Below are 27,500 nucleotides of genomic sequence, written 5' to 3'. Positions count from 1 at the left end.
TGGAAACTTGTTTTTAATTAAGACCAAATTTGGCTTAATGGATAATAAGTTTACGTTGCTGAGCTCGTATAAAATTCTTCTAAATATCATTTCCAACTGTCTGGGTAATCATTGTTGTACTGTAGGTAGTCTCTAAATAAGGCAGCGCTGTAGCTTAGAAAAGAAGAAAAAAAATTCTTACCGTAGATTTTTTTTTTTTTCTGTGAAGCAATGAATTTTCTACAGTGCTCTGAATGTGAAAAATAACATTAACAGAAGGAACAAATTTTGGTATGAGTTGATCTTAAGGAAGCCGTGATCGAGGTTTTTTCGAGTTTATACTTTTAGTTCTTTAGATTAATTACTTCATTATGCTTTTTGTTGGTTTACACCGGGTAAACATAGAACTTTAAAAAAGGATTAGACAAACTTATGAAAAGGGTGATAAGTGGAAATAGGTAGGCATATCTTATAAAGGGATTGTCACGTTTAGGCCTGGTGACTTCTTGCAGCTTCCCTCGTATTCTTATGCTCCTAATACGTTCAGATCTTCAGGGAAACAACATTCGTCCATTGGTATACCAAGAGACACTCGTCTATCATAGTTTAGAGTGAAAAAGACGAGAAAATATAAGGCTCACACGTCTACTTAAAACAGACACTCTGGCCTGCGCAATGTTAACTAAATTACCGTATCCATATCCGTATTCAGGTGTGCGTGGTATTCACCCTCCCTCTCTTCTCTCTTTATATGGAATAATAACTACATCAGATGTGCGCGCTGGCAGTTAGTTAGTTACGTGGCGCGCTTTATTTATCATCCCTTGTCTCTGCTCCCAATGACAGGCAAAGAAAGTATGTAGATTGACATTAATTTATACGATGCAGGAGGAGTGTTATCTTTTATGCAGCGTAATGTGCATCGATTAATTCTCTGTTAATCAATGCAGTGGTAGTGAAGGTGTGTGTGTGTGTGTGTGTGTCTCTATGTGAGAGGGGGGGGGAAGGGGGAGAGAGAGAGAGAGAGAGAGAGAGAGAGAGAGAGAGAGAGAGAGAGTGAGAGAGAGAGAGAGAGAGAGAGAGATTACATGAAAAAAAGTGCAGATATAAGGATAATTGTTGCTTTTAGGGATATGTAATTATATTCCACCATTTTATTTTTTTTTTTTTTTTTTCAGTTTCAGCTTCACAAAAATTTCAACTTTTCCTTCATTCCTGCATTTGAGTAAAAAAAAAAAAAAATAGTAATAACCTTAATATAGTGGCGACCCCAATATCTCGTAATTACAACAGGTGACAAATTGTGCTCAAGTGCGGCGTCCTTAAGTGCACATGACAGAAACCTACAGCTGCATTTTTTTTTTTTATATGCGTTTTACGGTCGAGTGTATCGCATCGAAGGGACATTCTAATCTGCCTTTATAATTTGATATATATTTTTTCTCCCACTTTCGCTCCCGGGGCATGTTAGTTAATGGTGCATATATATGTAGTTACGTATGCTAATTCATGGGCTTCTGTATGACCATGTGCCGTTTATTTTATGCCATGAGAGTAGTTTTTGGTCATTTGCAAATAGGTGTTGCGAATGGGAGTGGATGTTACGTATGGAACTATCCTTGTGACTATATTGACAATTGCGTTATGTGTGAGAACTGGTGTCGGTGTTTTATGTTTGTTAATATGGAAATTGGCGGCCAAAAAATGACTGCACATGTTGAGATGAAGAGTGTGTATGTCTGTATGTAAGAGAGAGAGAGAGAGAGAGAGAGAGAGAGAGAGAGAGAGAGAGAGGAGAGGAAGAGAGAGAGAGAGAGAGAGAGAGAGAGAGAGAGGAGAGAGAGAGAGAGCAGGCCAGCACGCATTGAATACCTGCATTGCGAATCATTTCTCATGCAATTTCCTCAAACCCAGACCATATTAATTGCTGCTGCTGCATTACCAACCGAACAGCGAATGAGAGAGAGAGAGAGAGAGAGAGAGAGAGAGAGAGAGAGAGAGAGAGAGAGAGAGAGAGAGAGAGAGAGAGAGAGAGAGAGATCACTCAAACCAACATAGAAACGCAAAAAAACAGTAGAAAATAAAATGAAAAAAAAACATTAAACAAAAAAAACTGCCTTCACCTTTCAAAATATTACGTTTCAATCAATACTCTCAACTCTTATCACTTCCATCACTTCTATCACCACTTTTCCCGCCGGTGCCGCTCCTTCCCTCCCTCTCTCCCTCTCTCTCCAGGCCCTCGTCAACTCACAAAGATGGAGTCGAGGCGAACAATGCGGTATATTCCTCAGCAAATCCCTTTATGGACTCCTGGATGATGCATGGAGAAACTTGGCGCGTGAGTGTGAAATCGCCAACATGCAGGGACACAGGGAGAGAAGCAGCGTGTGTGTGTGTGTGTGTGTGTGTGTGTGTGTGTGGGGCGCCTCTGAGTTATGACCAAGCTGCCACTGAGGCCACAAAGAAGAAACGGTTCGAGAGGTCATAATAAAAGTCCATCAGAAGCAAAAAATAAGAAGAATCCACGTGAATCAATTGTTATTTATATTCTCGTACTCGCACCTACACGCAGGCAGGGGAGGGCGAGGCGAGGCAGTGTGAGGAGTCTTAGGTAATAGTATCGACACTGCCTGCTGGTGGTACTGACTGGCTGGCCGGGCTTGGTGGTGGTGGTTGTAGTGGTGGTGGTGATGGTGGTAGTTGCGTTGCCGTCTGAAAGGAGCACACGTAATTGAAGGCGAGCGTTCGTCATCCTACCCAGGGATTAGAATCGACGAATTGCATTTAGTATTAATTCAAATCGACTCTTCCCCTTCCCACCTCCTATTTCTCTTCCTCTCTCTCTTCTGACCGTTCTTTCCCCTCCTTTCTCTACCTTCGTCTACCTTTCTTTCCTCTTCAAGACGGACACTTCGAAAATCATGGCGTGTGTGTGTGTGTGTGTGTGTGTGTGTGTGTGTGTATGTGTGTGTGTGTGTGTGTGTGTGTGTGTGTGTGTATGTGTGTGTGTGTGGGGTGTGTGTGTAAGTGTGTGTGTGTATGTGTGTGTGGGTGTGTGACAAATATTTTTTTCCCACTCACTACCGGGTTAACACAATGCTTATGCTCTCACTCCTTCATTCCCTCCCTCCTACCCTCTCTTCGACTCTCCCTCCATCGTGGGTGTTCAGTGCATGCATGTGTCGTGTGGTGTTGGAGGGAGGATAAGAGGAGGAGGAGGAGTTTGTCGTGAAAGAATGCATGATAAGGTGGTCGCAGTTTGATTTCTTTATTGCTCTCTCTCTCTCTCTCTCTCTCTCTCTCTCTCTCTCTCTCTCTCTCTCTCTCTCTCTCTCTCTCTCTCTCTCTGTCTGTCTGTCTGTCTGTCTGTCTGTCTGTCTGTCTATCTGTCTCTCTCTCTCTCTCTCTCTCTCTCTCTCTCTCTCTCTCTCTCTCTCTCTCTCTCTCTCTCTCTCTCTCTCTCTCTCTCTCGGCGACGCATTTTACTCAATTCTTACGTTAACTATGTTATTGTTTATCATTTCTCAAGCAATGTGTATGTTATTACGTACACGTCTGTCCTTCAGCACTGTGCCTTCTCCGTCAGCGCCATCAACACCACCACAAACAGTACCGCAATTATCATAACCACCACAAGCAACACACACTTAAATATGCCGCTGTTTGTTTACCACCAGCACCACCAGCAATCACCACGACCGTCACAACCACGGGGTAGGCATAACACGACCACCGCCACGACCACAAACAACAAGTATACAAATAAATGTGAAGAAAGCGTTCACCACAAACACAATAAGAGAAGTAAGAAGGCTGGGGACTGTTTTTTTTTATTTAGTTAACTTGTTTGTTCATTATCGTTATTATATTTATTGCTTGTAATGTTTATATGTGGAGCTCTCGTCTTATTTCTCTATTTTCTGCCTACGAATTAATGTCTTTCAGAAGATAGGAATATCTTAGAAAAATAAATTTGATTCTTTCTCAGTTCTCCTACTTTTTTTTTTTTTTAGGGAGGGATGATGGGAGAATGGTATTTGAACAAGCACTTTTATCCTTTTCTCTTTTTTTTTTCTTTTGGCACTTAATTAATTTACCTCATATATAGAAAATTATAATCCGCAAAGCACATTAGTACATTTGATGGCACGACAAAATGATAAAAGAACAGATAGAGACTAAAAAAGAAAAATATAGCTGATTGTAATGCAGTGGTATTGGTGACGGTTGTGGTGATGGTAGTGGTGCAGCAAACTCATAGCAACGCTTTGTAGTCTTGGTAGTGTAAAAGACATACAATTTGACTTAACCTCAGTGATGGCCGGTGCGTGTGGTGACGGATACTGGCTGAGCTGATTGAGTGTTTGCTAAGCCACACAGCCAAACAGCCACACACATGGACTGCAAGGCTGCTTTGAGTTGAAGGCTTTTACATCTTTGTGTCTGGTGTTAGTCTGCATCTCCTTATTGCTTTGCTTAGTAAGTGTTCTGTGTGTCCTGTTATTTATACATGTAGCATTGGCTGGTGCTTCTTTACGCTCGTGTGTGTGTGTGTGTGTGTGTGTGTGTGTGTAGGTAGGTAGGTAGGTAGGTACTTAATTTATTCACTTGTTTGTTTGCTTTTTCATTTATTTACTTACCTGTTATTTGGTTTATTCATCTGCTGGAAGTGACTCATTGGGCTGTTAGTAGTAGTTAGTAGTAGTAGTTCGAGTTTCTTCATGTATTAATTTTTGTGTACTACTTGTATCATTTGATGTGTATTTTCTTCCACAGAACGTCTTAAGATGATCGATTTTTATTTTTTTTTTCATATACTTATTTATTTATTTATTTTTATTTTATCCATATTACTTCTGTATTTTATTTTTCGGATATTTTTCATATTTTTATCTCGACTCCTTAACTTTTTTATTTCCCATCATCCTCTTTTTTTTGGGGGGGAGGGAATACTGCCATAATTTCTGCTACATTTATTTATTTTATTTATTTATTTTTTCTCGTACGTATTTCTTGCTGCGTGTGTTCTTTCCATCTGTCTCCACAAGTTTCCTTTGTTTTCACTATTGCATGCCTTTCCTTGGCTTTTTTGTCTTTTTTACAAATTCTCTCTCTCTCTCTCTCTCTCTCTCTCTCTCTCTCTCTCTCTCTCTCTCTCTCTCTCTCTCTCTCTCTCTCTCTCTCTCTCTCTCTCTCTCTCTCTCTCTCTCTCTCTCTCTCTCTCTCTCTCTCTCTCTCTCTCTCTGTCCTCCAAGAGAGTAATCTAACAGATTGTTTTACCCTATTTTTTTATCCTTTCTCCTTTATATTTTATAATAGTGATAACAATATTAATAATAATAATATTAATAATAATAATAATAATAATAATAATAATAATAATAATAATAATAATAATAATAAAAACAATTAATGATAATAATAATAATAATTGATAATAATAATAAAAACAATAATAATAATAATAATAATAATAATAATAATAATTCCTCTACAGTCATTACGTTGTGAAATCGTGTAATGAAATGTATTGTAATGAGTCACTGGATTAATGTATTATGTTTCAGGGAACATTTTTGCACACGATACGCTTGTTGAGAATACTCGCTTACGCTTGATTCACCATTGTTCAATTGGAAGACAATGATAATTAACATTTATAATTTGATAACTACAAGAATTTCCTCAAGCTGAACTAAATAATATGGCACAAGTTAAGAATAGAATTTGGAAAGACGCCACTAACATAATCTATTTTTTTTTTTTTTTTTTTTAGTGTTGGTATTATAGATTTATTTTTATTCGGTTAAACGGACCTACTTAACCCTTTCACTGTTATTTGTTGCTTCCTTCCTGAATTAGTAATTCCTCTGAGACATCTTTTCTTGTTCTACAGTCACCTCTAAACATTATACGGGCTAAAATTTATAAAATGTATTCTTTTTAATCGCTTTCTCTCTTGTAGATGTGTATACATTTATTTATTTTATTTATTTTTTTTTTATGTAGAAGGGACACTGGCCAAGGGCAACAAAAATCCAATAAAAAAAAAAAAAGCTCGCTGAGATGCTAGTCCCAGAAAAGGGTCCAAAGCGGTAGTCAAAAATTGAAGGATAAGTGTCTTCTAGTGGTGTGAATTGTTGCATACCACAGATAAAAGGTTAAATAACAGATTCCATTGTGTTGTTAGCAGTGAAAGTGTTAACTAATAAGAATATGCTAAGTTTAACAAGAAAATATATTTTTTTTTTTTTTTATGTGTAAGAGAGGCAAGCTAAATATTGAACATAATAATAAGAAACTCGTATACATATCACTTCATAAAAGACTCAGGAGGTATAGAATTAAAAAAGAGGTGACAATTTAAAGCTAAACAGATTAGAACATTGTTAATTATGATGAAGACTTACGCTAATCAACAACTATCTTTACCTTTACATAACAACAAGATAAACTCGTACTACATGCCGCTTATGGAATTAAAAGAAGTAGCAATTTAAACTTAAGTAGACCAGAACATTGTTAATCACGAACAAGACTATGAAAGAGCCGTACATTCATAAATCTACAACGACCTTTACCTTTAAACTCCCAAACATGAAGTAACAGTCACAATAACCAAGAGATCATAACACAACACAAAACTGAATTATAACTGAATCAAAGCAAGTTAGATTACAGGGAAGCGCAGGACCGTAACGAAGCTTTAATTCCCAAGCAAGAACGAAGAGCTAACTGAAGGTAACTAAACTCGGTCAATTCTCATCTGAGTTACGAGCGTTGAGGTACAAGAAGGCATGACCCATAAAATTACAGCGTGAATGAAAGGACTGTAAACGTACACCTCACCTCGTGTATCTTTATGGCGAGAATTACACTGAGATTCTCCTCATTACCACCTGCGTTACTCAGAAAAGGAACGCTTTGTCACGGCGTCGCGTGCACTCACAGGAAGAAGAGAGACACTGGGTTATTTTTGCTTGCAGAGAAAAATGGTTATTAGATACAATACCCGTCAAGAAAGAATGCTCAGGAAATAAAGCGAAAATTAAGAGAGTAATTCCAAAACAGTCACGTTCGTTTTAGTTCTTGAGGTGTACTTGGAATTTTTCATTAACCTTTTTCACTACTACCTGATATTTTGTTTCCCATAATCATTTAGAAGTTGAGATCCCTAATTTTGCATTTTTGTATCCAAAATTGTTTATAACTTAAAAAAGAGACAAAACTAACCTCTAATTGTCTCTTTTTGTGTCAGTATATCCATGAAAACATTTCTTACAGTGCTCTGAATGTTAACCAGGGAGCACGATAACGAAAGAGCTAATAAAGAATACAGAAGGTCGGTGCAAAATAAACAGCTCCAGGATTCACCAGTGATCAGAGGAAAATATGAAAATTTAGATGAGAAGATGACAGCATTTCCTCTTATCTATTCTCATGCATTCTTCCAGTCAGAAATTTTCACAGAACGAGTCTTGGATCACACACAGAAGCTAAACTGTTTCATGGAATTTGGGGTTAACTTGTAGATTAATATAAGACCTTTCCATAACTTGCATCCAGTCTCTTGATACTTGCTTCATGACTGGTGTACTTAGCCAGAATGATTTTATTGATCTATAAAAAGAGAGAATGGCGGAGAAGAGACAGAGAAGCAAGAGGGGAGGAATCGAAGGAGGGTACTGAAAATGAAAACGAACAATTTGTGTGTGTGTGTGTGTGTGTGTGTGTGTGTGTGTGTGTGTGTGTGTGTGTGTGTGTGTGTGTGTGCAATATGGTAATCGCCACAAGTTCACGCCAACAACCATCCAAGAAACAGACAGGGAGGAGAGGGATAAGAGGGAGGGAGGGAGGGAGGGAGGGAGGGAGGGAGGAAAGGATGGTGGCAATAGGCAAGGAATAATACGGTTAGGTATGCAGGTAGAGGCAAGGGGGAGGAGGAGGAGGAGGAGGCAGGGAAGCAGGTAGGGCATGAGATGGCTAAAGGGAAGTGGAAAAGGCTTTGAAAACAGGGAAGGAGGGAGATTTGGAAGCAGAGAGAGAGAGAGAGAGAGAGAGAGAGAGAGAGAGAGAGAGAGAGAGAGAGAGAGGTCTGGACGGGTAGCTAAAGGTGATAGGAAGGTGTGGTTGAAGGACGTACCCATGTTTACAGTGCCTTAGGCTTGCGTCATCCTCGCATACTAAACACAAAAATGACTAGTTTGGCTCCAAGACCTCTCCTCAATTTCAGTGTTTATGCCACGTTGTTGATGCCTTCATATTTACGAGTACGTTGATGTGGTGCAAACTGCCGCGTTGTTCCTATAATGAAGGGGGAAGGGGAGGGACGGTAGGGGGAAAGCAGGAGGAGGAGTAGAAGGAGGAAGGTGGAAGGTAGTTAAAAATTTCATCTCTTTATTTTTTTGTCCCTCACCACAAAGTCTTGAGCCTGAGCCATGTGTGCGTCAGGGGAGGGCCGGACAGAGGTGGTGTTTTGTAGCTGTTTAGAATGTTTGTGTGGTTGGTTCGTTGTGCTCGGCCATTTTGTTTGTCTTTTGTTACTTACTATTTTTTTTTTATCATCCGCCTAATGTTTACTTTCATGACTCTTAAACGCAACAGTGTAAGGTCTGTAAAGGGAAGGAGCAGGGGATGATGATGATAGATGAAGGATAATGATTTTTGATGATGGTAATATAAACATTTATATATATTTCTAATAGTACTTTATTTTTTCGTATAGATATTTTCCCATTTTCTCGTCACTTTGTTGATTTTGACATTTTTATGACGCTAAAAGAGGATTTTGGGCAGCGATAAACTTTTCTTCTTATGGGTGTTGATTGTTTATAAACTACGATTAGAAGACCATAAAGAAGAACCTACCTACAGGTTTACAAGTACGTAATCGTGAAAAGTGTTAATACTTACACGTATACAAGTAAAACTTTAATTCTGTTAGGCAATTTAGTCATAAAGTTTAAAGTATTCATCCCAAACTGTTTTTATTCTACGCCTACCTCCTCTTAATACATTCCTCCTTACTGCCTAGCGTGTTCCTCCAAGTACAGGTCATGTCTGCCGCTCCTTCAGTGCCCCACCTGGTGAATGCCCGCCGCCTACCACCAATCCCGCCTTGCTTGTACACAGAACACATACATGTCATACCTCCAATCCCCTGCACCTGGTTCTGTTCCTTGGAAGATTCCACTTGAGATCTTTACTTTTGTGATTTTAAATGTTCCCTTCTCTCTCTCTCTCTCTCTCTCTCTCTCTCTCTCTCTCTCTCTCTCTCTCTCTCTCTCTCTCTCTCTCTCTCTCTCTCTCTCTCTCTTAGTTTTGTTTTGAGTTTGTTATGGGTTTTTTTACATTTGCGATACTAAATGTCTTTCTTTCTTTTTTCAGTTGTGTGTTGCGTTTAAGCGAGGTGTGATTGGTCTCTTTTTAAATTTGTGTTATTGTATATCTTGTTTCTCATCCGTGTTTGTATTATTACGTGTCATTTTTGTCTTTTTTTTCTCTAATTTTGAGTTTTATTACAGTGCAGTTTTCTCTTTTCTTTTTCTTCTGTCTTACTTGTGCTTTCTGTTTCATTGGGTGCGATTTGTCTCTTTCTAAACTTGTGTTATTGCATATCTTGTTTGCATTTAGTGTTTGTATCATTATGTAAGTCATTATCCTCTTGTTTCTCATTTGTATTCCCATATTTTTACTTTTTTTTTCTCACTCTTTTGTCATTTAGTAAGGTGCGATTTGGCTCCTTTTAAACTTATGTTATTGTATAATTTCTTTGCTATTCGTGTTTGCCTCATTACCTAAGCCATTATTTTTCTTGTTCCTTAATTTCATAATTTTTGCTCGATAGTTTTCTTATGTGATGTTTTGTGTTTGAGTGACGTGTGATTTGTCTTTTTTTTCTTTAACTTATTTTCATTGTATATTTTCTTTTGCCATTCATGTTTGCCTCATTATGTGTGTCAATTTTTCTTGGTTATTTTTTTTTTCATTATTTTTGCTTTATTTTTTTCTTTACTTTCCTTTCTCTCTCTCTCTCTCTCTCTCTCTCTCTCTCTCTCTCTCTCTCTCTCTCTCTCTCTCTCTCTCTCTCTCTCTCTCTCTCTCTCTATCTATCTATCTATCTATCTATCTATCTATCTATCTCTCTCTCTCTCTCTCTCTCTCGTTCTAGTGTTTCGTCTTTTCTTTTATTTATTTTATGATATAGTTTATCTTCTTGGTATTCATTTTTTTGCATCTAAAGTACGTAAAATTTTTTTGCTTTTCGTTGTCATTATTTTTTACTTTATTGTTCTCTTACTTCATATTTTAACAGCATTTGCCAGTATATGAAATGAAATATATTTCCAACAAACCGTTTCTATTTCTTCCTTTTAAACTGTGAACCGCCGCCTTAATAACTCAATTTTACTCACACCCATATCCTCCTTCCTATGCTCCCATACATATCCCCCCCCAAAAAAACCTCCTTATCTTCTCCATACCAGTATTTTTTTCCCTGTAACCTTCACCCTTATTCTCATGAACTCCGTTTCCTTACGTACCCATATCCCATACTTATCACCTTTACCCTGTTTCCTCCCCATACTCTGCATCCTTATCTTGTCACACTCTATTTCCTGTATACTCACATCCTCCTCCGAATACCCTTCACTTCCCCCCGAGCCAGACACCGTATTTTACCCATACCCATAATGGTCAGCTGTAGTGCTAAATTAGGTGATGAAGGAGAGGTGCGGGTGCCTCCTGTAGTTTTACATATCAGCTGCATCTTTATACTCCGGTTCTCGTCTCTTTCCAGGCAAGTTTGGACCCCGGTGGGCGAGGATCTGGGCGCCTCAAGGCCGTCTCGGAGGTGAGTGTTGTCAGCCCTTGGTGGTGGTGGGGCGCTCCCTGTCAGAACAAGACGCTGCGTTAGGAATGCCGCCCGTCTGGTTATCTCCTCTTGGGTCTCAGGAGGGATTAGGTTTCACGGAGCCTTACTGTCACCTCACCTCCTCCTGCAGCGTGTTGACAGTCCTGGGGGGAGGAGGGGACTGGGAAGGGAGGGTTGGTGTTCGCGGATACTGCGGCAAAAACTTTACTACCTCCATTGCCTTAATATCGTTTCCTTCTTCAAGCTGGCTGGGAGGTCTCAAGGTATAGAGGATACGGAACGGTCGGCGGTTAGTTAACAAGGTCCTAAAACTGACAGTCATGGGAGGTCCTGCTCGTGTTGTATATTCGGGTTGTTACCTTGATTAGAAACGAGTCCCCACGCATATGAATTCTCACCTGTCGGCCACACCTGTTCCATTGCTAGACGTATAAGTGCTTTTTGGACCGTCTTGGACCCCGCTGCCTCTTCTCCTTCCTGCAAAGTTATTCGTGTTCATCGCATCTTCCCATTCCAAGTGAACGCATTCGCCGGATTGAAATTGCTTCGCTTCAGGACGCGTTTTGCAGCCACCTCCATTCCGCCCTCTCTTCTTCCTCGGTTCCCTTGCTCTCCCCACACGTGCACGGGCGCCGCCACCCTGCGTTATGGTCCTTCCCTCGCGTCCTTCATGGTGGGTCAAGCTGAACGTTGTATAGCTCTGTTCGTTCCAACAAATTGACGCGCTAGTTTGTGTACTGTTATTGCTTCTAAGATAACACGAGCGTTGTGAGTGTTTCCTGCTGCACTGATGCCTCAACCTTCGCTCTATACATTGCTGCGGGGAAGGTACAGATATTCACCCAGAATAGGATGAGGTGTTGCAGGCGCAGGTGATTGTTAAGCAGACAGGTAACAGTTGGGGACTCAGGGAATTCAGGGAATTGTAATGTCAGGTATGAAAGAAGAAAAAACTGAAGTGGTTAAATGGCATTCCAGCAGAGGGAAGAAATGATTAATGAACAATTTTATGTAAGAAAAAAGTGAAGGAAGATCCGGTTTAGGTATTTGTGTTTTCAGGGTAAATGTAGAGACGAATTGCGGAGGGCTGAGAAAAAGGTTCAATTATTTAATACATTCATTTTATTCAAAGACTTTCCTTAATCATTACTTTGTTTCAAAAGACATTTTGAAGTTTGTATTTTCAAATTTAAAATTCATAAACCAAAGTTTCTGTTCATATCTAGTTATTTTCCAATGATTATCTGTATTATTCTTTGCATTTTTTCTTTTCACGTTCCTAATATCCAGATATCTTAGTGTTCTCACCTCACTTATCCATCTATTCACCCATCCATCCTTTCCCTTCTTCATATCCTATCTCCGTCATCTTGCATTTCCATTTTTCTCACCAACCATAGGCTCTCAAGCGTGCATTCACTTCGCTTCCCTCTCTGCTTTCTTCCCCTATTTATACAAGTGGGTGTATTAAAGACTGTTTACACGTTCGTCTCCTCTACAGTCGTGTATGTATCTTTCATCACACCGTTTTGTTTAAAAAGGATTCAACACACACACACACACACACACACACACACACACACACACACACACACACACACACACACACACACACACACACACACACACACACACACACACACACACACACACACACACACACACACACACACACACACATCACCTTAGTATTTTGACATGAATAGTTCCAAAGTCTAACATTACAAGGATACCAAGCGTTCTCAATACAAGAGCTACTACTACCAGGCATTCCTAACTATCCCTACTTAGTGCTACGCAGAGATGTTTTATCGGCATGACATGGGATAAGCGGGCAGGCGGGAGATGGACAGGGTTAACCATTGACTGCTATAGTTTCTCCTCAGTCTGAATGCAGTGTAATGAAAGTCAAGAGTGTCAAAACGCCTCTGTAATTCAAGTGGTCATGTCTTTTGATTTCATTATTTCTGATTATTTTAAGAAAGCGGCAAAAGCTGCGAACTCTTCTTTTTCTTTTTTCCCCCTTTTTTTTTCGTTCTTAGCTGGTCTCCCTGACAGAGAAATGAAGAAAAAATATTGTTTCGAAAGACACCACTGACATCAACAAGAGTGGTGGAGCACTCTCAAATTATGTAGTGACTATTGTTTTATTTATGTTAGGACTATGTATGGTTACCCAGAGAGTGGGTATCATGCTGTTTTTAGCAGGCCTTAGTGGGCCTTTTTCGCCTTCAATGTTGCTCTACTACATAAAGAAAAACGCTAAGAATAATTTTAAATTCTATGTATCGTTACTCCCATATGATATCAATACATCCTGGTCCTGTCTATCCGTATGGCAGGTGTGTTTTCTTCAAGCTTACTGCATCAGTGTTGTGTGAGTCTGAGGTACAATGTCAAAACACACCAGTAAGTAACCGAGTCATATAAACCTTTTAGTGCCCGTGCTAATAATGACAGATCGGTAAATTGATCTCAGGTTACTCAGATGAGGTAAAAAGAGAAGTCATACTGCAGTTGCTAAGCCGTTAAAGGGTAAATGCGTAAAAGCTAAAGGTTTCGTACCATGAATTTAGTGTACGATAGAAAAATCAAAACACAAACTCCTTGGCATCGTATATATAAAAAGGTTCCGCAAGTCCAGAAAACATTAAGATCCAGTTTGGTTATCCTTCAAGTCTGTCCAGTAATGAGGAACACATACACAGCCACATCAGGGAGAATGTGAAGATGCTGGTCAGTAAAAGATGGTAAGTAATAAAGAGTTGATCACAGACCACAAGTAATAAACTCCTAAGTTTAATATAAAGATGATGATAATCCGAGAGAGTATACGTGGAGAGCACAAGGATGAGGATGATAGGTGGAAGTAAGTAGACATGTTTCATAATGTTACGTGTAGGTTTGCCAGCTTCTTACAGCTTCCCTTGTTTTCTTATGTTCCTGTGTTTTGAAGGCACACAGTATAAAATTTAAGACTGGTCGTTAAATCTTTATCTTCTGCTTGCTAATGAGGTGAAGTCGACTTAAGACTAAAACAAGTAATCGTAATCAAGCCCCAGATTCTGTTTTACTGGTGATTATTTCCCTGAACGCAATGCTCTTGTTTTTTGTGTGTGCTTCTTCTCTTCATTTGTCAACATGAGGCAAGTTTGTGTGCCGCAATTTCTTCGGAATTTAATTACTGGGATTTGACAGCGTTCGTAGAATATTTGTCGTTGTGCGCGCGCGCATGTGTGTGTGTGTGTGTGTGTGTGTGTGTGTGTGTGTGTGTGTGTGTGTGTGTGTGTGTGTGTGTTTGACCTAAATAAATGCAAGCAAAAACAACACGATCTCTAATTACGTTTCGTTTCGGTCTTGATGAATAATTTGTGCAAGTGACTCTTATGACTAATGGGGTACTTCCAACATAAATATTAACTCTCTCTCTCTCTCTCTCTCTCTCTCTCTCTCTCTCTCTCTCTCTCTCTCTCTCTCTCTCTCTCTCTCTCTCTCTCTCTCTCTCTCTCTTTCCTTGTACTTCTATTTTTTTATTGTTTTCCATCTTTTTTATTTCATCCTCATCTTTTCATTTGTTTTTATGCCACTGAAATTCATGCCCAAAGACATTCATTCCGTGTCATTCACTGTGCCTAGTTTCCTCTAAAGGATTATACTTCATTAAGTGTGACTTTTTAACTCTCTTCTCGAAATCCCAAAATCTTTATTTGTCATGTTCCTTGTATCAGAATATTAGTTTTTTTTTCACTCTTTTTCTCCCTCCTAGTTCCTTTTATCAAACTATCTTTCATCTATTTCCTTTCAATATCCTTCTCTTAAACTCTTTTACAAATCCCTCTTCCATTTCCTTCTAGGTTTCTTCCTGCACATTCTTCTTTAATTTTCATTTCCCTCGCAAGTTCCACTAATCTAACTCTCAATCTTTCATCTATTTCCTTCCAAGCTCTTTCTACCAGACTCTTCTTTTGTTTCTTCTGCAAGTTTCTTTAATCAAACTTCAAATCTTTCTTTTTTTTTCAAGTTCTTTGTATTAAGTCGCTCTCTGTTATTTTTATTTCCCTCGCAAGTTCTTTCTATCAAACCCCGTAAATTTTCTTCTCCCCTTCTGTCTTTGGCGAGTTCCTTCTTAAGCCCCAGCGACAGAACACCTGAGTATGCAGCAGTGGCAGCACCAAGGTTCCGTTCTTCGCTCATTAACATTTCACTGCATTGAATATTTTAGCAGGAATGCACAGTTAATTGCTTGGGTTCCCGGTGAATGTTTCAGGGACCCGGGCTAGGTAACCTGTAACGCTAGCCAGGTAAACATTGATCTCTCCAAGTGGCGCTGGCTCATTACTTCTTCTTCCCTACCGATACCCAGAACTCCTCCTCCTCTCCTCCTCTCCCCCTCTCCTCCTGGTCTTCATTCTCTTCCTCCCTGGTAACGAGAGAGGCAGAGGGAGAGAAGGACGAAAGGGCATGGTTCAGGGAGGAGAAACAGGGCCAGAAGGGAGGGTACAAGAAGAATAGGGAAGGAAAGGTAGAGCTGGAGGGACAAGCCATATTCTACTTTAACGCTTCTGTAGATCGATGTTTTTTCATTGCCATATTGAGAGAGAGAGAGAGAGAGAGAGAGAGACAGAAAAGAGACACAAGCACAGAAAAGCACGAATACAGACTGATAGGTAGACTGGCTGGTAGAGGGAAACAAAGAAAGACTGTGTGTGTGTGTATGTGTGTGTGTGTGTGTGTGTGTGTGTGTGTGTGTGTGTGTGTGTGTGTGTGTGTGTGTGTGCACGCAGGAGGACTGATCGGAGAGGAGGGGAAGGTAAAACTCACGACAGCCCCAGACCTGCAATTACAACGCCTGTGTACCATTGCAACACATAAATATTGCTGATGGATGCAATGTAAACCCTAAGAGTGTGCCGAGTGAGCATTAGCAGCTGGCAGACAGACAGAGACAGACCGTCAGAAGGAATCATGAAAGAATAAACACTCATCACCTGATCTACGTATTAATGAAAATTATTGACAGGTGTAATGATGAGATCAAAAGTGTACTGGAGTGGATCGAAACTTATGATGAAGGAAATTGAAAACTGTATTGGAAGAGGTTCGAAGACTATACGCAATGAAAAAGGATCGAAGTTTGTACGAAAATCATTGGAATCTGTACTGGAAAGGGATTTAAGATTGTAATGAAGAAAGATCAAAAAACTGTATTGAAAAGAAATGAAAATCGTATTGAAAGGGGATCGAAGATTGTAATGAAAAGAATTTTTTAAAATCTTCACTAAAAAGGAGTGAAAGCTGTACTGAATAGGATTGACATCTGTAATGAAAAACATAAAGGATTGCAAGGAAAAGTGATAATAACAAAAACTGTATTAAATAGGATAAAAATCCGTACTGAAAAAGAATCGTAGAATAAAATGAAAAGGATTGAAAACTATACTAAAATGGTTCGTCAGCTTATTGGAAAGAGTCGAAAATATAATTGTACACCTGTATTAGTACAGTAAGAAGTAAAGTACAACCATATGTAAATGAGTAATAAGAGTTAAGTACCAGAGAGCTTTGTGTCTTTTATAATTGGTTTTAGTTAAGTTAGGTATCAGGATAGCAGAGATGATGGTGCTCCAAGGTCATAAGAAATAGTAGGTACAAATATTATGAAATATGGTCAGGCTGTGAAGGGTTGTGTATGTTCCAAGGTCATAAGGGCAAGTGCAACGGTGAAGGGGAAAAGTTTCATGGAGATGAGAATTAAAATGAGCCATTGAGAGAAAATGTATGACTTATACTTTATGAAGGAAAGAAATTTAACTAATGTATGCAAATGTATGTGTATGAGGCATTTTAGTTAATGTTCAAACTCACTCAGAATCTTCATGCCCAGTCTGAAGCTCAAAAATGACTGGAGTACAAAGAAGTAAAATACACTGAATATAACAAAGTGAAAAGACATTACTAACTTAGATTAATGATGCAGTGAACTTAATACAACAACGTTAATAAGTGAGTGCAGCTGAGCCCCGCGACAGTCACGTAAGGAGCAGCATCACGCCGTCCTGTCTGCAGCACCACGGGGAACACAACTTTCTCTCTTCCATTTTGTTTTCTAGCTTACTTTTTTGTTTTGTTACAATTTTTAAAGGCTGTGTAAAGCCGGTATAGATAGAGCAGGTTCACTTCATATGAGACAGGCAAGTAACGGTTCATAATTGTGAAGATGTCCACACTCAAAACACTGAAAGCAATTGCTTGATTAATTTTGAAGTAAACAATTTTGAGAAAAGTACGAATCAGATCAATGTTGTATTTGTTCAGGAAATGAGTTCGTGACAATGGAGAATTGTTCTGACATAAAAGTTGATTGGATGAACAAATAATTTGTGCTTAAGTTCCATTAAACATGGAATTGATTATTGAAATGGAGACACACACGGACTTGGACACACGAGGCTCCTGAGTTGTGAGGGGACCGCCCTTCCCCGTGGCGGCAGGAAAACGGAACATTTACAAAACCCAATGTCCACATTTAGTGAAAGCCTCTGCTTCTGCCGCGCTGCAAGACGAGGCTCAAGTCCTGTCCACTCACAGCATGAATTCATCACAATAAAGCCAGACTTTCGCGGCCTAAGTCGAGCCTCACTTGTCACAGACGCGGAGTGTTTGCAACAATCTCCTAATCTTGTGGAGTTCGGAAGTGTCGGCGTCCGCCACGTCCTTGAGCGGGATGAGGTTGACAATCGATACCCAATACCACTTACTCGCTCGCCGATTTTACAAGCAATAAATCGCCCACAGCAAACGTGCCCCCACTGATGAATTATGAGGCTGGCGGCGTGGTGTCCAAAGAAAGATGGATGTCATAATGTTTTCTGGACCTGCTCGGCCTCCATTGAGAGGCCGCCACCAAACTGATCTCGCAGTCTTGCGTGCTTCTCCCATTAAAGATTCAAACAATATTGTTTCTTCCTCTCAGTGTCCATTATTTTTGCTACTCAGAGTGCGATAAACCAACATTAAGTTTTATTTATAACTAATACAAAATTGATATTAAAGTTTTTTTTTTTTTCTTTTTCTTTCGGTCAACTGAATGTTATGACCGCAGGATTATTAGACGTTTCTTAACTACTAGTGGGAAAAAGACCTTAGGCTTTCATTGTTTTCTATAAAGAGCGGTGGCACATATATATATATATATATATATATATATATATATATATATATATATATATATATATATATATATATATATATATATATATATATATATAATATATATATATATATAATATGCAAATGATCGTGTGTAATGCAGCAGTGGTTTTAGTCTTCCCGAGGCATTAGCATGATGTGCTGCAATAAATATGTTTCGTCTTCCTTGCGTTCAGGAAACTAAGGTGTTTGTTAATTAAGTCCATGTCGTGTCAAGCTAACAACCGGTTAAAAAATATAATAACATTGTATCGTTCATTAAAGGTAACACACCGGTGCCTCCATGACGAGCCCTGGCCGCCTGATGGCTGCGCGACCGGACGTGAAACTGTGAGGCAAAATTGCATCAAATGCTTTTACATTAAAAGGAATGGTCAGGCATTGAATGACATGAGCTCTTTGATTTATTTTTGCTTTAGTCGGATTTCAAGCATTCCCGCAGCTTGACTCCCCAAGGGAATGGAACACTGCCACCGCCACTCCCTGCAATTTCTATATCAGAACAAATCTCTGATACAAGTGAAGCACATCCTGGGAGCCTCGCTAACACCTGCGCTTTCCTCGCCATCCTCGCCGCGCGGGACTCATTCAGGGACGTGATCATTCCTCCCTGATCGCATTGCTCTGCCTCTGTTCATCAAACATTACAGTGCTTATCTGCTGCTCATGTACTGAAGGGAATATTAATCTGTATTTTGTATCAAGAAACAATGATACATATTCGAAACAAACTTTAATAACCAGATTTGTTGATGAGGCAAAGTATCAAAGGCTATTCAAGTCATGATGTTTGCTGCTCCCTCGCTCTCGCCTCTGCTGAAGAGCAGACGAAGAGGAAACCAGCAATACGGGTCCCATATACGAAAGAAAAACGGGAGAAAAAAAAAAAACATTAGAAAAACCTTCAAATACATAGTAATAAGCAATAACGACCTTTTTCCCTAATGTTTCAGTGTTTTTTTTCTTCATGTACCAGTGTTTTCATGTTAGATGGAGCCATTTTGAGTTGTAATGACCCGGATGTCGAGAATGTCAAGCTTCCAGAACCTCCACGCTCCAGCAGGTCTTAGTGGAGCATTGGCGACAGCTTATGAAAATGGCGGGCGTGTTCTCTACTTTGCCCCTCCACCTCCAATGCTCCAGGCCTTGCATCCATCGCCACACACACACACACACACACACACACACACACACACACACACACACACACACACACACACACACACACACACACACACACAAGCACCAGTTACTATTTCCGGCCAAGTCTTTCCCCTCCTCCTCATCCTCCTCCTCCTCCTCCTCCTCCTCCTCCTCCTCCTCCTCCTCCTCTTTCTCCTGATTCCCCTCCCTCTTCCCCTTCAAGGAAAAAAAGTAAGTCCACAACCAGTATAAAACCCGCGTGATACATGTTCCCCTCCCCTCTGATGACTTTACCTCTCTGTTTTGCTAAGGTCGCGTCAGGTCACGTGAAAAAAGTTTTGAGTTTTGTAAATCCGGGTCATGTATTAATATATTTATTTTTTGTCTTTTTTTTTTTGTATATTTTGTGATTAAGTGTATGTTTTTGTGTATGGATGGTTTTGGTGAATGGTGTATGAGGTATAGATGTTATTTGTTTATTTGTTAATGCGTTTATGCGTTTATTTATTCATCTGTTTTTTTTTTTTTTTTTTTTTTGTATTTTATGACCTCTTGCACCACCACCTGCATCACCACCACCACCACCACCACCACCACCAGCAACAACAATAATAGCAGCAGACAAAAGCAGCATTACCAAAAATAATCTCCACCGCAGCAATAATTGGGAGCAAACAAATAAACAAACAATCAGATAAACAACAAAACACCACCACCACTACCACCACCACCACCACCATAGAACCACAATCACTCATAACCACCACCACCACCACCACCACCACAGGGTCGGCACTGGACATAGGGCACATGAAAAAAAAAAAAAAAAAGGAAAGAAAAAAAAGCGGAGGCAGACAGCAAAAAGAAAAAAAATGCAGACCAGCCTAAAGGGGAAAGAGCGTAGCAGTGGCCGGGTATTCCCAGTGAGCCTCCTCCGTGTGTGTCTGTCTGGCGAGGTATCCTACTGTGTCCTATCCTGTGCTCCTTGATTCCTTCTCCTTGCCTTCTGTTGTCTATTTATTTTTTTTTTCTATCACATTTCTTTCTTTTTGTTTTTTAGTATTAATTTCTCCTTCTTATTTCCTCCTTTTCCTGTTTTTTTTTTCCTTGATTCGTTTTTTCCTCTTTCAGTGTTGTTGAATCCTTCCTGTCCTGTTTCTCCTATTCCTTTTATTTGTTTCTCCGCTCCATATTTAGTAATTTCTCTTTATGGTTCTGTTTATTCTCCTTTTTTTCCTAGTTTTTCTTGATTCGTGCTTCTTTTGTTCTACTGTGACATATCCTATACACTTTGAATCCATCTCCCTACTTTTGTTGTCTGTCCTATTTCTGTTTATCCTATATCTTTGTTTTGTATTTCCTTTGTGTATATATTAATTTCTTCTTCCTAATTTCTTCTTCCTACTTCTCCACATGTCCTGCCTTACGTAGCTTGATTATTTCTCCTCTTCTGTCCTCTTCTCCCATTCCTTTGTTTTGGTTCTTTTTTGCATGTTTATCAATTCTCCCTGACTATTTCTCTATGTTTCTTCGATTTATTTTTATCGTCTAGTGTTCTATTCTTTCCTACTAATTCCTCTCTTCTGCTTCTTTATGATTTATCTTCCTTTTTCTTTCATGACCTACTCCTCCCTGTCTTTCTTTTTCCTACTATGCACATCTCTCATGCTCCTCCACGTTTCCTCCCTTGTTTTCCTACTTCCTCTCCCTCATGTGTCTCACTCTTCCTATTCTTCCCTCCTTTTCCTATTCTTCTTATACTCTACTATTCTCTTCCTTCAAATTCTCACTATTTTTTTCGTCATTCTTCTTCATTACTTTCCTACTTTTCTTCATATATCTTCCTACCCTCTCCCTCCCTTTTTCTTTTCTGCATCATACTTCTCCATTATTCTCCCAATAGTAGTATTAGTAGTGGTGGTGGTGGTAGTTGTAGTAGTAGTAGTAGTAGTAGTAGTAGTAGTAGATTTTTTTATGCAGAAAGGGCATAGTATTCTCATTTTTTATGCATACTAAAGTGTGTGTGTGTGTGTGTGTGTGTTCCGAAAAAGGAGAAGGTTGATGAAGGAGAAAATATGACATCAAATAATAATAAGCAGGAGGGAGACCTACTTACATAAACATTAATCTTCCTGAGTGTGCAGTTTTTTCCACCTGTCTTTTTTTTTTTTTTTTTATGTACATTGGAAGTGGTCCTTAGATGAGACTCCCAAGACAACCTAGTCATGCTCACCTGCTTTGAATATCAGATACAAGTGAACTAAGATTGGTACTTCTGTGTCCTGGCTTCCGAAAAAAAACATTAATTTGTACTTAATCCAGAGTGGCCTGTACGTGGGGAAGATAGAGGGAAGTGACCTTATGGAAACACTATTTACGATCTGGTGCGGTAGTGGTGAAAAGCATGGAGGTGGAGAAGGTGGAGGTGGGAGGTGAAATTGTAGTAGAAATGAAGGTATAGCTATAGAAAAAGGGAGAAGTGGTAGTAAAAATAGTGATAGTGTTAAGGTAGTGGTATAGTGGTTGTGTAGGAGAAGAAGAGAAGAGGAAGGAGGTGAAATCGTGGTAGAGGTGTAGGTGTAGATGTATAGGGAGGAAAAGTGATAGTAGGAGAAGTGAGGAGTGAATTGTGGTGGTGATGATGGTAGTGTAGGAGGAGAAGGAAGCTGAGGACGTGGAGGACAAGCTGAAATCGTGGTAAAGGTGTAGGTATAGATATATAGGGAGGAAAAGTGATAGTAAGAGAAGTGAGAAGTGAAATGTGGTGGTGGTGATGGTAGTGTGGGAGGAGAAGGAAGATGAGGACGTGGAGTAGAAAGTCGTAATAGAAATAAAAAAAAAATAAATAAAATAGGTATTTATAAAAGAAGTGGAGGAGGAAGAGTAGGTGGAGAAGGAGGAGGAGAAGGAGGAGAAGGAGGATAAAGAGGAGGAGGAGGAGGAGAAGAAGGAGAAGGAAGAGGAGAAGAAAGACGAGGAGGAGGAAGATGGCGAGCAGCAAGGGCGGTTAGTTAGTTGGGACATGCTTCAAATATCCTCCCCACAGCAGGGGACAGATGAGGCAATTAAGATGATCCAGGTGTTTTAATTACCTGCTCCTTCTTTTGTCCCATGTCCAAGGAGGGCTTTTGATTTTCTCGTTTTTAGCAGCGCTACTTTTATTTACAGTGGTCAGGATTATTTAGCGGCGATAGTGTGTGTGTGTGTGTGTGTCTGTGTCTGTGTGTGTGTTGAATAAGGTATACTTTGTTGTTTTATCCTTAGTGTATGAGTGCGTTATCTTTTCATCTATTAAATCACTTAGTACTTCATCAACGAGTCGTTCACTTATTCAGCTTTACACACGTGTCGTTATTTCTGTCGCCGTGTTTATCGGATTGGTGTTTGTACATTTAAATATTAACACGGTGCACGAGACCCGCCGCCGGTGTTGCCAGTTACGCCTCTTTTGCCGCCTTCGGGGAAACGTTTGCTGCCGCCTCGCTTCGGAAATTTACGAAGAATATCCTGCACTCATGTTCAGGGGAATAAAATTATATTTCTTAATACGCAGTTGACTCGTGGAATACATCAGTAAAGTTTGGGATTTCGCAGTGTTATGTATTTATACTTTTTTTACTTTCTACTAAAAAGACACAGGTGCATGAGATGTTAAATATGCGATAATCAAAGAAAACATCCTGAAATGCTCTTATCCAGCGTGCTTGAAGCGTCACGTCTGTAATCAGTGCACATTTACAACTGTTACCTGTGGATGTTAACCTCGCAGTCTTGCTAAACAAAGGGGCCGTGAAGATAACCGTGTTGGGAGCAAATCTCTGAAACAGGAAAAAAAAGGTCAACATGTATGAGAGAGCGAAGCTACACCAAAGACAACGTGCAAAATAATAAAGAAGCAGCATCTGGATGGATTGGGCACGGCCAGGTAAAGTGGAAAATAAAATCCTGACTGGCTGGAGCCCAAGAGACAGGAGGCGCAGGACTGGACACCGACACGTGGATAAAAGTGGGGGATCTGAAGAGTTTGGCACAGACTGGCACCGCGCCGTGACTCATGGAGGAGCTATGAAGAGGGTCTTTGTGCAGTGAAATATTGTAAATACTCATAGGATTTAAGCACGCTAGATTGACACTTCCCAGAATATATTTGTAGTGACATCTTTTATTGCTTTTATTTTTTGTGATATTTATATTTAGCTTATAGCACTTATTTTTTGTTCCTTATTCAAGTAATTGCAATTATCAGTTTCTTCGAATCTTGAGCTATTTTTTTTTTTTCATTATTATTATTATTATTATTATTATTATTATTATTATTATTATTATTATTATTATTATTATTATCATTATTATTATTATTATTATCATTTATTTATTTATTATTATTATTATTTTTTTTTTTACTTTGTTTAGGAACGTTCATTCGAGGATTAGTATTAAACTTGTGTAGATATCAGAGCGCTTTTGATGTTGTGTTGCATAAGTTTCAAAGGCAAATACAGAAAAAAGTGACACACACACACACATACACACAAGATCCTATTTGTATCAGCATTGTGGTTCACTTACCATTACTTCTTCATTTCTCCATGCACCAATCCTGGAAGACTCAATTTTTATTTCATTTTAAGTTACGAGACTGATTTTGGTTTTCCCTCAGGCAAAAACTAGACCAGAACAGTCTTAACGTACAGGTTAGTTTCTCTCGTTCCAAAACTTTATTATTTACATAGTCACGTAACCATCCTTCGTCCTTTACAGAAAATCAAGTTATTTTTCTTTGTACTTATCTTGGAAAAGCTTTCGTTTCTTAATTCCTCCTATCTGTGTTGTTTTAAAAAATGTATATTAAAAACTCGTAATGCTTATTTTCACTGCAGATGTTATCATTGTATCACATCAGTAACTTGGGGCTTATGAAACTTTGCTATCTCCTCTTCACTCTGCGCTCAAACCAGAGATAAGCCTTGATTCTCTCTCTCTCTCTCTCTCTCTCTCTCTCTCTCTTATTCACCCGACAACTAATCCCGCATTCAATCTGTAATGCCACAAAATTCTAAAATGTTACCTGCATATCGTCTGTTGACCAGAATTCCTCACTCATATTCCTGCGTGACCTGTATTTAAAGCACAATATTACATCCTGTGGGGAGTCCTGCGTATCCTTAACAGTCCTTACAACCTCACTTAAGCCACTGATGTTCCATTTGTAACTTTCCACCTCCTCCATCCTCACCACAATGTTGCCTTCACAAGATACTTGTAGTCTTCTAACCAAGTTTATTTTTCTCAAGAGATTTTCATGTACACTTTTTTTTCAACACTTCATAGTTTGATGTGCATGTTTTCTTTTATATATTCTATTTTACGTTTTTTTCTTAATATCAACCAAAATATATAGATAGAGATATGAATCAAGTCTTTAGGAGTTAAGATGTCAGGGAACGAGAGTTGGTTGCAGTATCCTTTTAGCTAAAAAATTACACTAGCCTTTCTTCTGTACGTGTGTGACCGCCTGCCGGATGCAGTGACCCTCTGATGCTAGGCACTGAAGGCGAGGGATGTGCACCTCGCGTTGGGGAGGACAGATCGTAAGGCCTCATGTGTTAAGTGTGATACCTACCTACCCAATGTACCACTATGCCGCTGCAGAAGTTGGCGACGATGGAATGCCACATCTATCTATCTTATGTCATTTGAAGCAGATGTTAATATATCTCACTGCATTACTCTTACATTTAATCAATTAGTTGCTTGACTATAAGCCCTCTCAGCTGACACGGGTCTTCTGCTCCTCCCTCAGTAATGCCAGTTGTAAGCATGTCTTCTTTCTCTGCACTCATGAATCTTTTCTTCAGTCTTCTTTTCCTTCTCCTGCCGGTTGGTCCTTAATATTCCATCCATGTCTATCTTTGCCCGCCTCTTGCTCTTCAACCTGGGATAGTCAAGGAAAGTATATTCAATCCCAGTTCTTATGGTGTGACTTCCTGGTAGAAGTGCTTCTGGCAAGTTGAGGTCTGTAGGTCATTATGAGAAATGAGGCTCTTGAAGATAAAGTAGTGATATTTTTGTTACTCTATGTGAACGAACAGATAGTTTGGCAAGCAGACAGAAAACCAGCAGACAAACAGAAGGAAAGATGGACAAAAAAAGTGAGTGTGTGCATGTGATTGTGTGTTTTTGTCTTTGAATCTGTGTTGCTCTCTCTCTCTCTCTCTCTCTCTCTCTCTCTCTCTCTCTCTCTCTCTCTCTCTCTCTCTCTCTCTCTCTCTCTCTCTCTCTCTCTCTCTCTCTCTCTCTCTCTCATACTTCAGAATATTCTAGTCCACTCTTTTTTTTTTTTCGCCTGCACACCAAAAATAATATTGCACCGCGAAGTATTGGAGCTGCCGGCCTTGTCCGCCATCCTCGCTGTGTTTTATGTATTCCCTCTCAAATATTTGCGTGTTTTCTTTACATATAAAAATCTGTGAACTGAAAACTCGGCAAATACATTTTTTTATCATCTTTCGATCATCATGTGTTTTTTTTTTTTTTTTTTTTTGTCCCAGCCGTGTTTTTTTGGAGTTGGTTTATCGTAGCAGTGTAAGCTATGAAGGGAGGGGACAGAGGTTACGTGTGCGTCTATTAGCGTGTGTGTGTGTGTGTGTGTGTGTGTGTGTGTGTGTGTGTGTGTGTGTGTGTGTGTGTATGTGTGTGTGTGTGTTGAGTGTCTGTCTGGGCTATATAATGTTTCAGTGTCTTTTTATTCTTTTTTTTTTCACGTTTCTGGACAAGCATGGGAAGCACCACGAACACAAAGAATGAATGTTAAATTAGTATAGGAAATTACTGGAAAATGTTTGACGCTGCAATTAACTATCGTTCATAACAAAAACATTTGCTCAGCTGCAGGAAAAAAAAGCCCTGCTAGTATTGATAATAATAATAATAATAATAATAATAATAATAATAATAATAATAATAATAATAATAATAATAATAACTGATAATGGTATACCTCTTTCTTGCTCGTGAATATCATCAATGAATTTTCCTTTTTATCTATTTTGCTAATTTACTTATTTATTCATTTTTCTTTGGTAAACGATTCATAACACTCTAGTAATTACTCACATTCCTTAAAACAGCCACCATGACACTCAGTTTTCTGTGTGTCTCGTTAATGTTCCTAAGCGGATATGAAAAAGGAATTTCTCACATATGACAAAATGATTCAGTGTCAACAGTAATCATAACATTTAGTGTCCTGTTTTTTTTTTTTTTTTTAAATCAGTGATGTTCAATTCTTCCTTTCCTTCAGCTGGAAATTAATTAATCGTCCGAAATATATATTTTTTTTTTTTTTACCTAGAACCGATATTACCTCTATGATTTTCCCCTTGATATTCAGTTCTTCCTTCATTTATACTTGAACTTATTCACGTAACCCTTTTTATGTTAAACACTCAGAGCTTCTATTGCCACCATGCCTCTTGAGGACCATAGACTCACACTACAAGGGAAACTTAACTACACTTATTAATATACGCTTATTCCTCACTGCTGATCCTTTGAATGCTAGTAATACGACACCCTATATATAATAGATGGAAACAGGTAGGTATGATTTATACTCGTACAAGGACTGCCACGCTTAGACCTGATGGCTTCTTGCTGTTCCCCTCATTTTCTTATGTTATCTGAGTAACCATACATCACAGGAGAAGGAGAAGGAGGAGGGGGCTGCAGTTTTTGAAACACATTCGAAGAGTAGGTGAATGGAAGGTGATTAGGTGATTGCTTGCTGGAAGGAGAGTTGATGGAGGAAACTGGAGGAAGAGGCAGACTAAGATAAAGAAATTAATGGAGACCTTGTTGGGAAATATAAAGAGTGGATGGAGGATGACAGACCTCGAGAGCATGGTGGGGAGAAGAGAGGAATGGTGCTGCATGGCTGCTGACGTCACGTGACTGGGCACTTCTGTAAAATAACTGTAAAATAAAGTGAATGATATGACAGAATGAAAAGAGACTATAAACAAACTTCAAACTGTTCCATCACTCCCTTTGCTGTCTGTGATGTCCTTCGAATTACGTTTTAAACTTGCAATATATTTTGTTAATTTTGTTGGAAAACCACAACAGTCAAAAGAGTTCAGTAGAGCAATGCAAAGGTTACTTATATTAACTTCCTTAACTGTCTTCTGCCTGTCATTCCTCACGGACAGCAGACAGGGAACTAGATGAAGAAATAAGATGAGGAGTCCCGTTGTTGTGTTATTTGATCCTTTCACTACGATATGCAACA

General features: G+C 39.2%; 1 protein-coding gene across 27 annotated transcripts in view; it reads left to right on the top strand.

Moving 5' to 3' along the window:
- Window positions 1–27,500, top strand: part of LOC135099722 (uncharacterized) — a 353,588-nt gene that overhangs the window by 128,687 nt on the left and 197,401 nt on the right. For 24 of the 27 annotated variants that reach the window (XR_010268324.1, XR_010268323.1, XR_010268314.1 and 21 more), the window contains one exon: window positions 10,784–10,837. The exons of 2 other annotated variants lie outside the window; for them this stretch is intronic. Coding sequence is in view for 2 of the 25 variants with exons in the window: in XM_064002216.1 (XP_063858286.1) it covers window positions 10,784–10,837 (54 nt within the window). In the remaining 23 variants the exon portion in view is untranslated. Of the gene's footprint in view, window positions 1–10,783; window positions 11,990–27,500 lie in introns of those variants that run through there. One more of the 27 variants, XM_064002193.1, reaches the window with a different exon arrangement.

The sequence above is a fragment of the Scylla paramamosain genome, chromosome 1 (genome assembly GCF_035594125.1).
Source record: "Scylla paramamosain isolate STU-SP2022 chromosome 1, ASM3559412v1, whole genome shotgun sequence".
In the NCBI taxonomy this organism is placed as follows: Eukaryota; Metazoa; Arthropoda; class Malacostraca; order Decapoda; family Portunidae; genus Scylla; species Scylla paramamosain.
The sequence above is the reverse complement of the archived record's forward strand: the minus strand, read 5'-3'. Positions and strand labels throughout refer to the sequence as shown.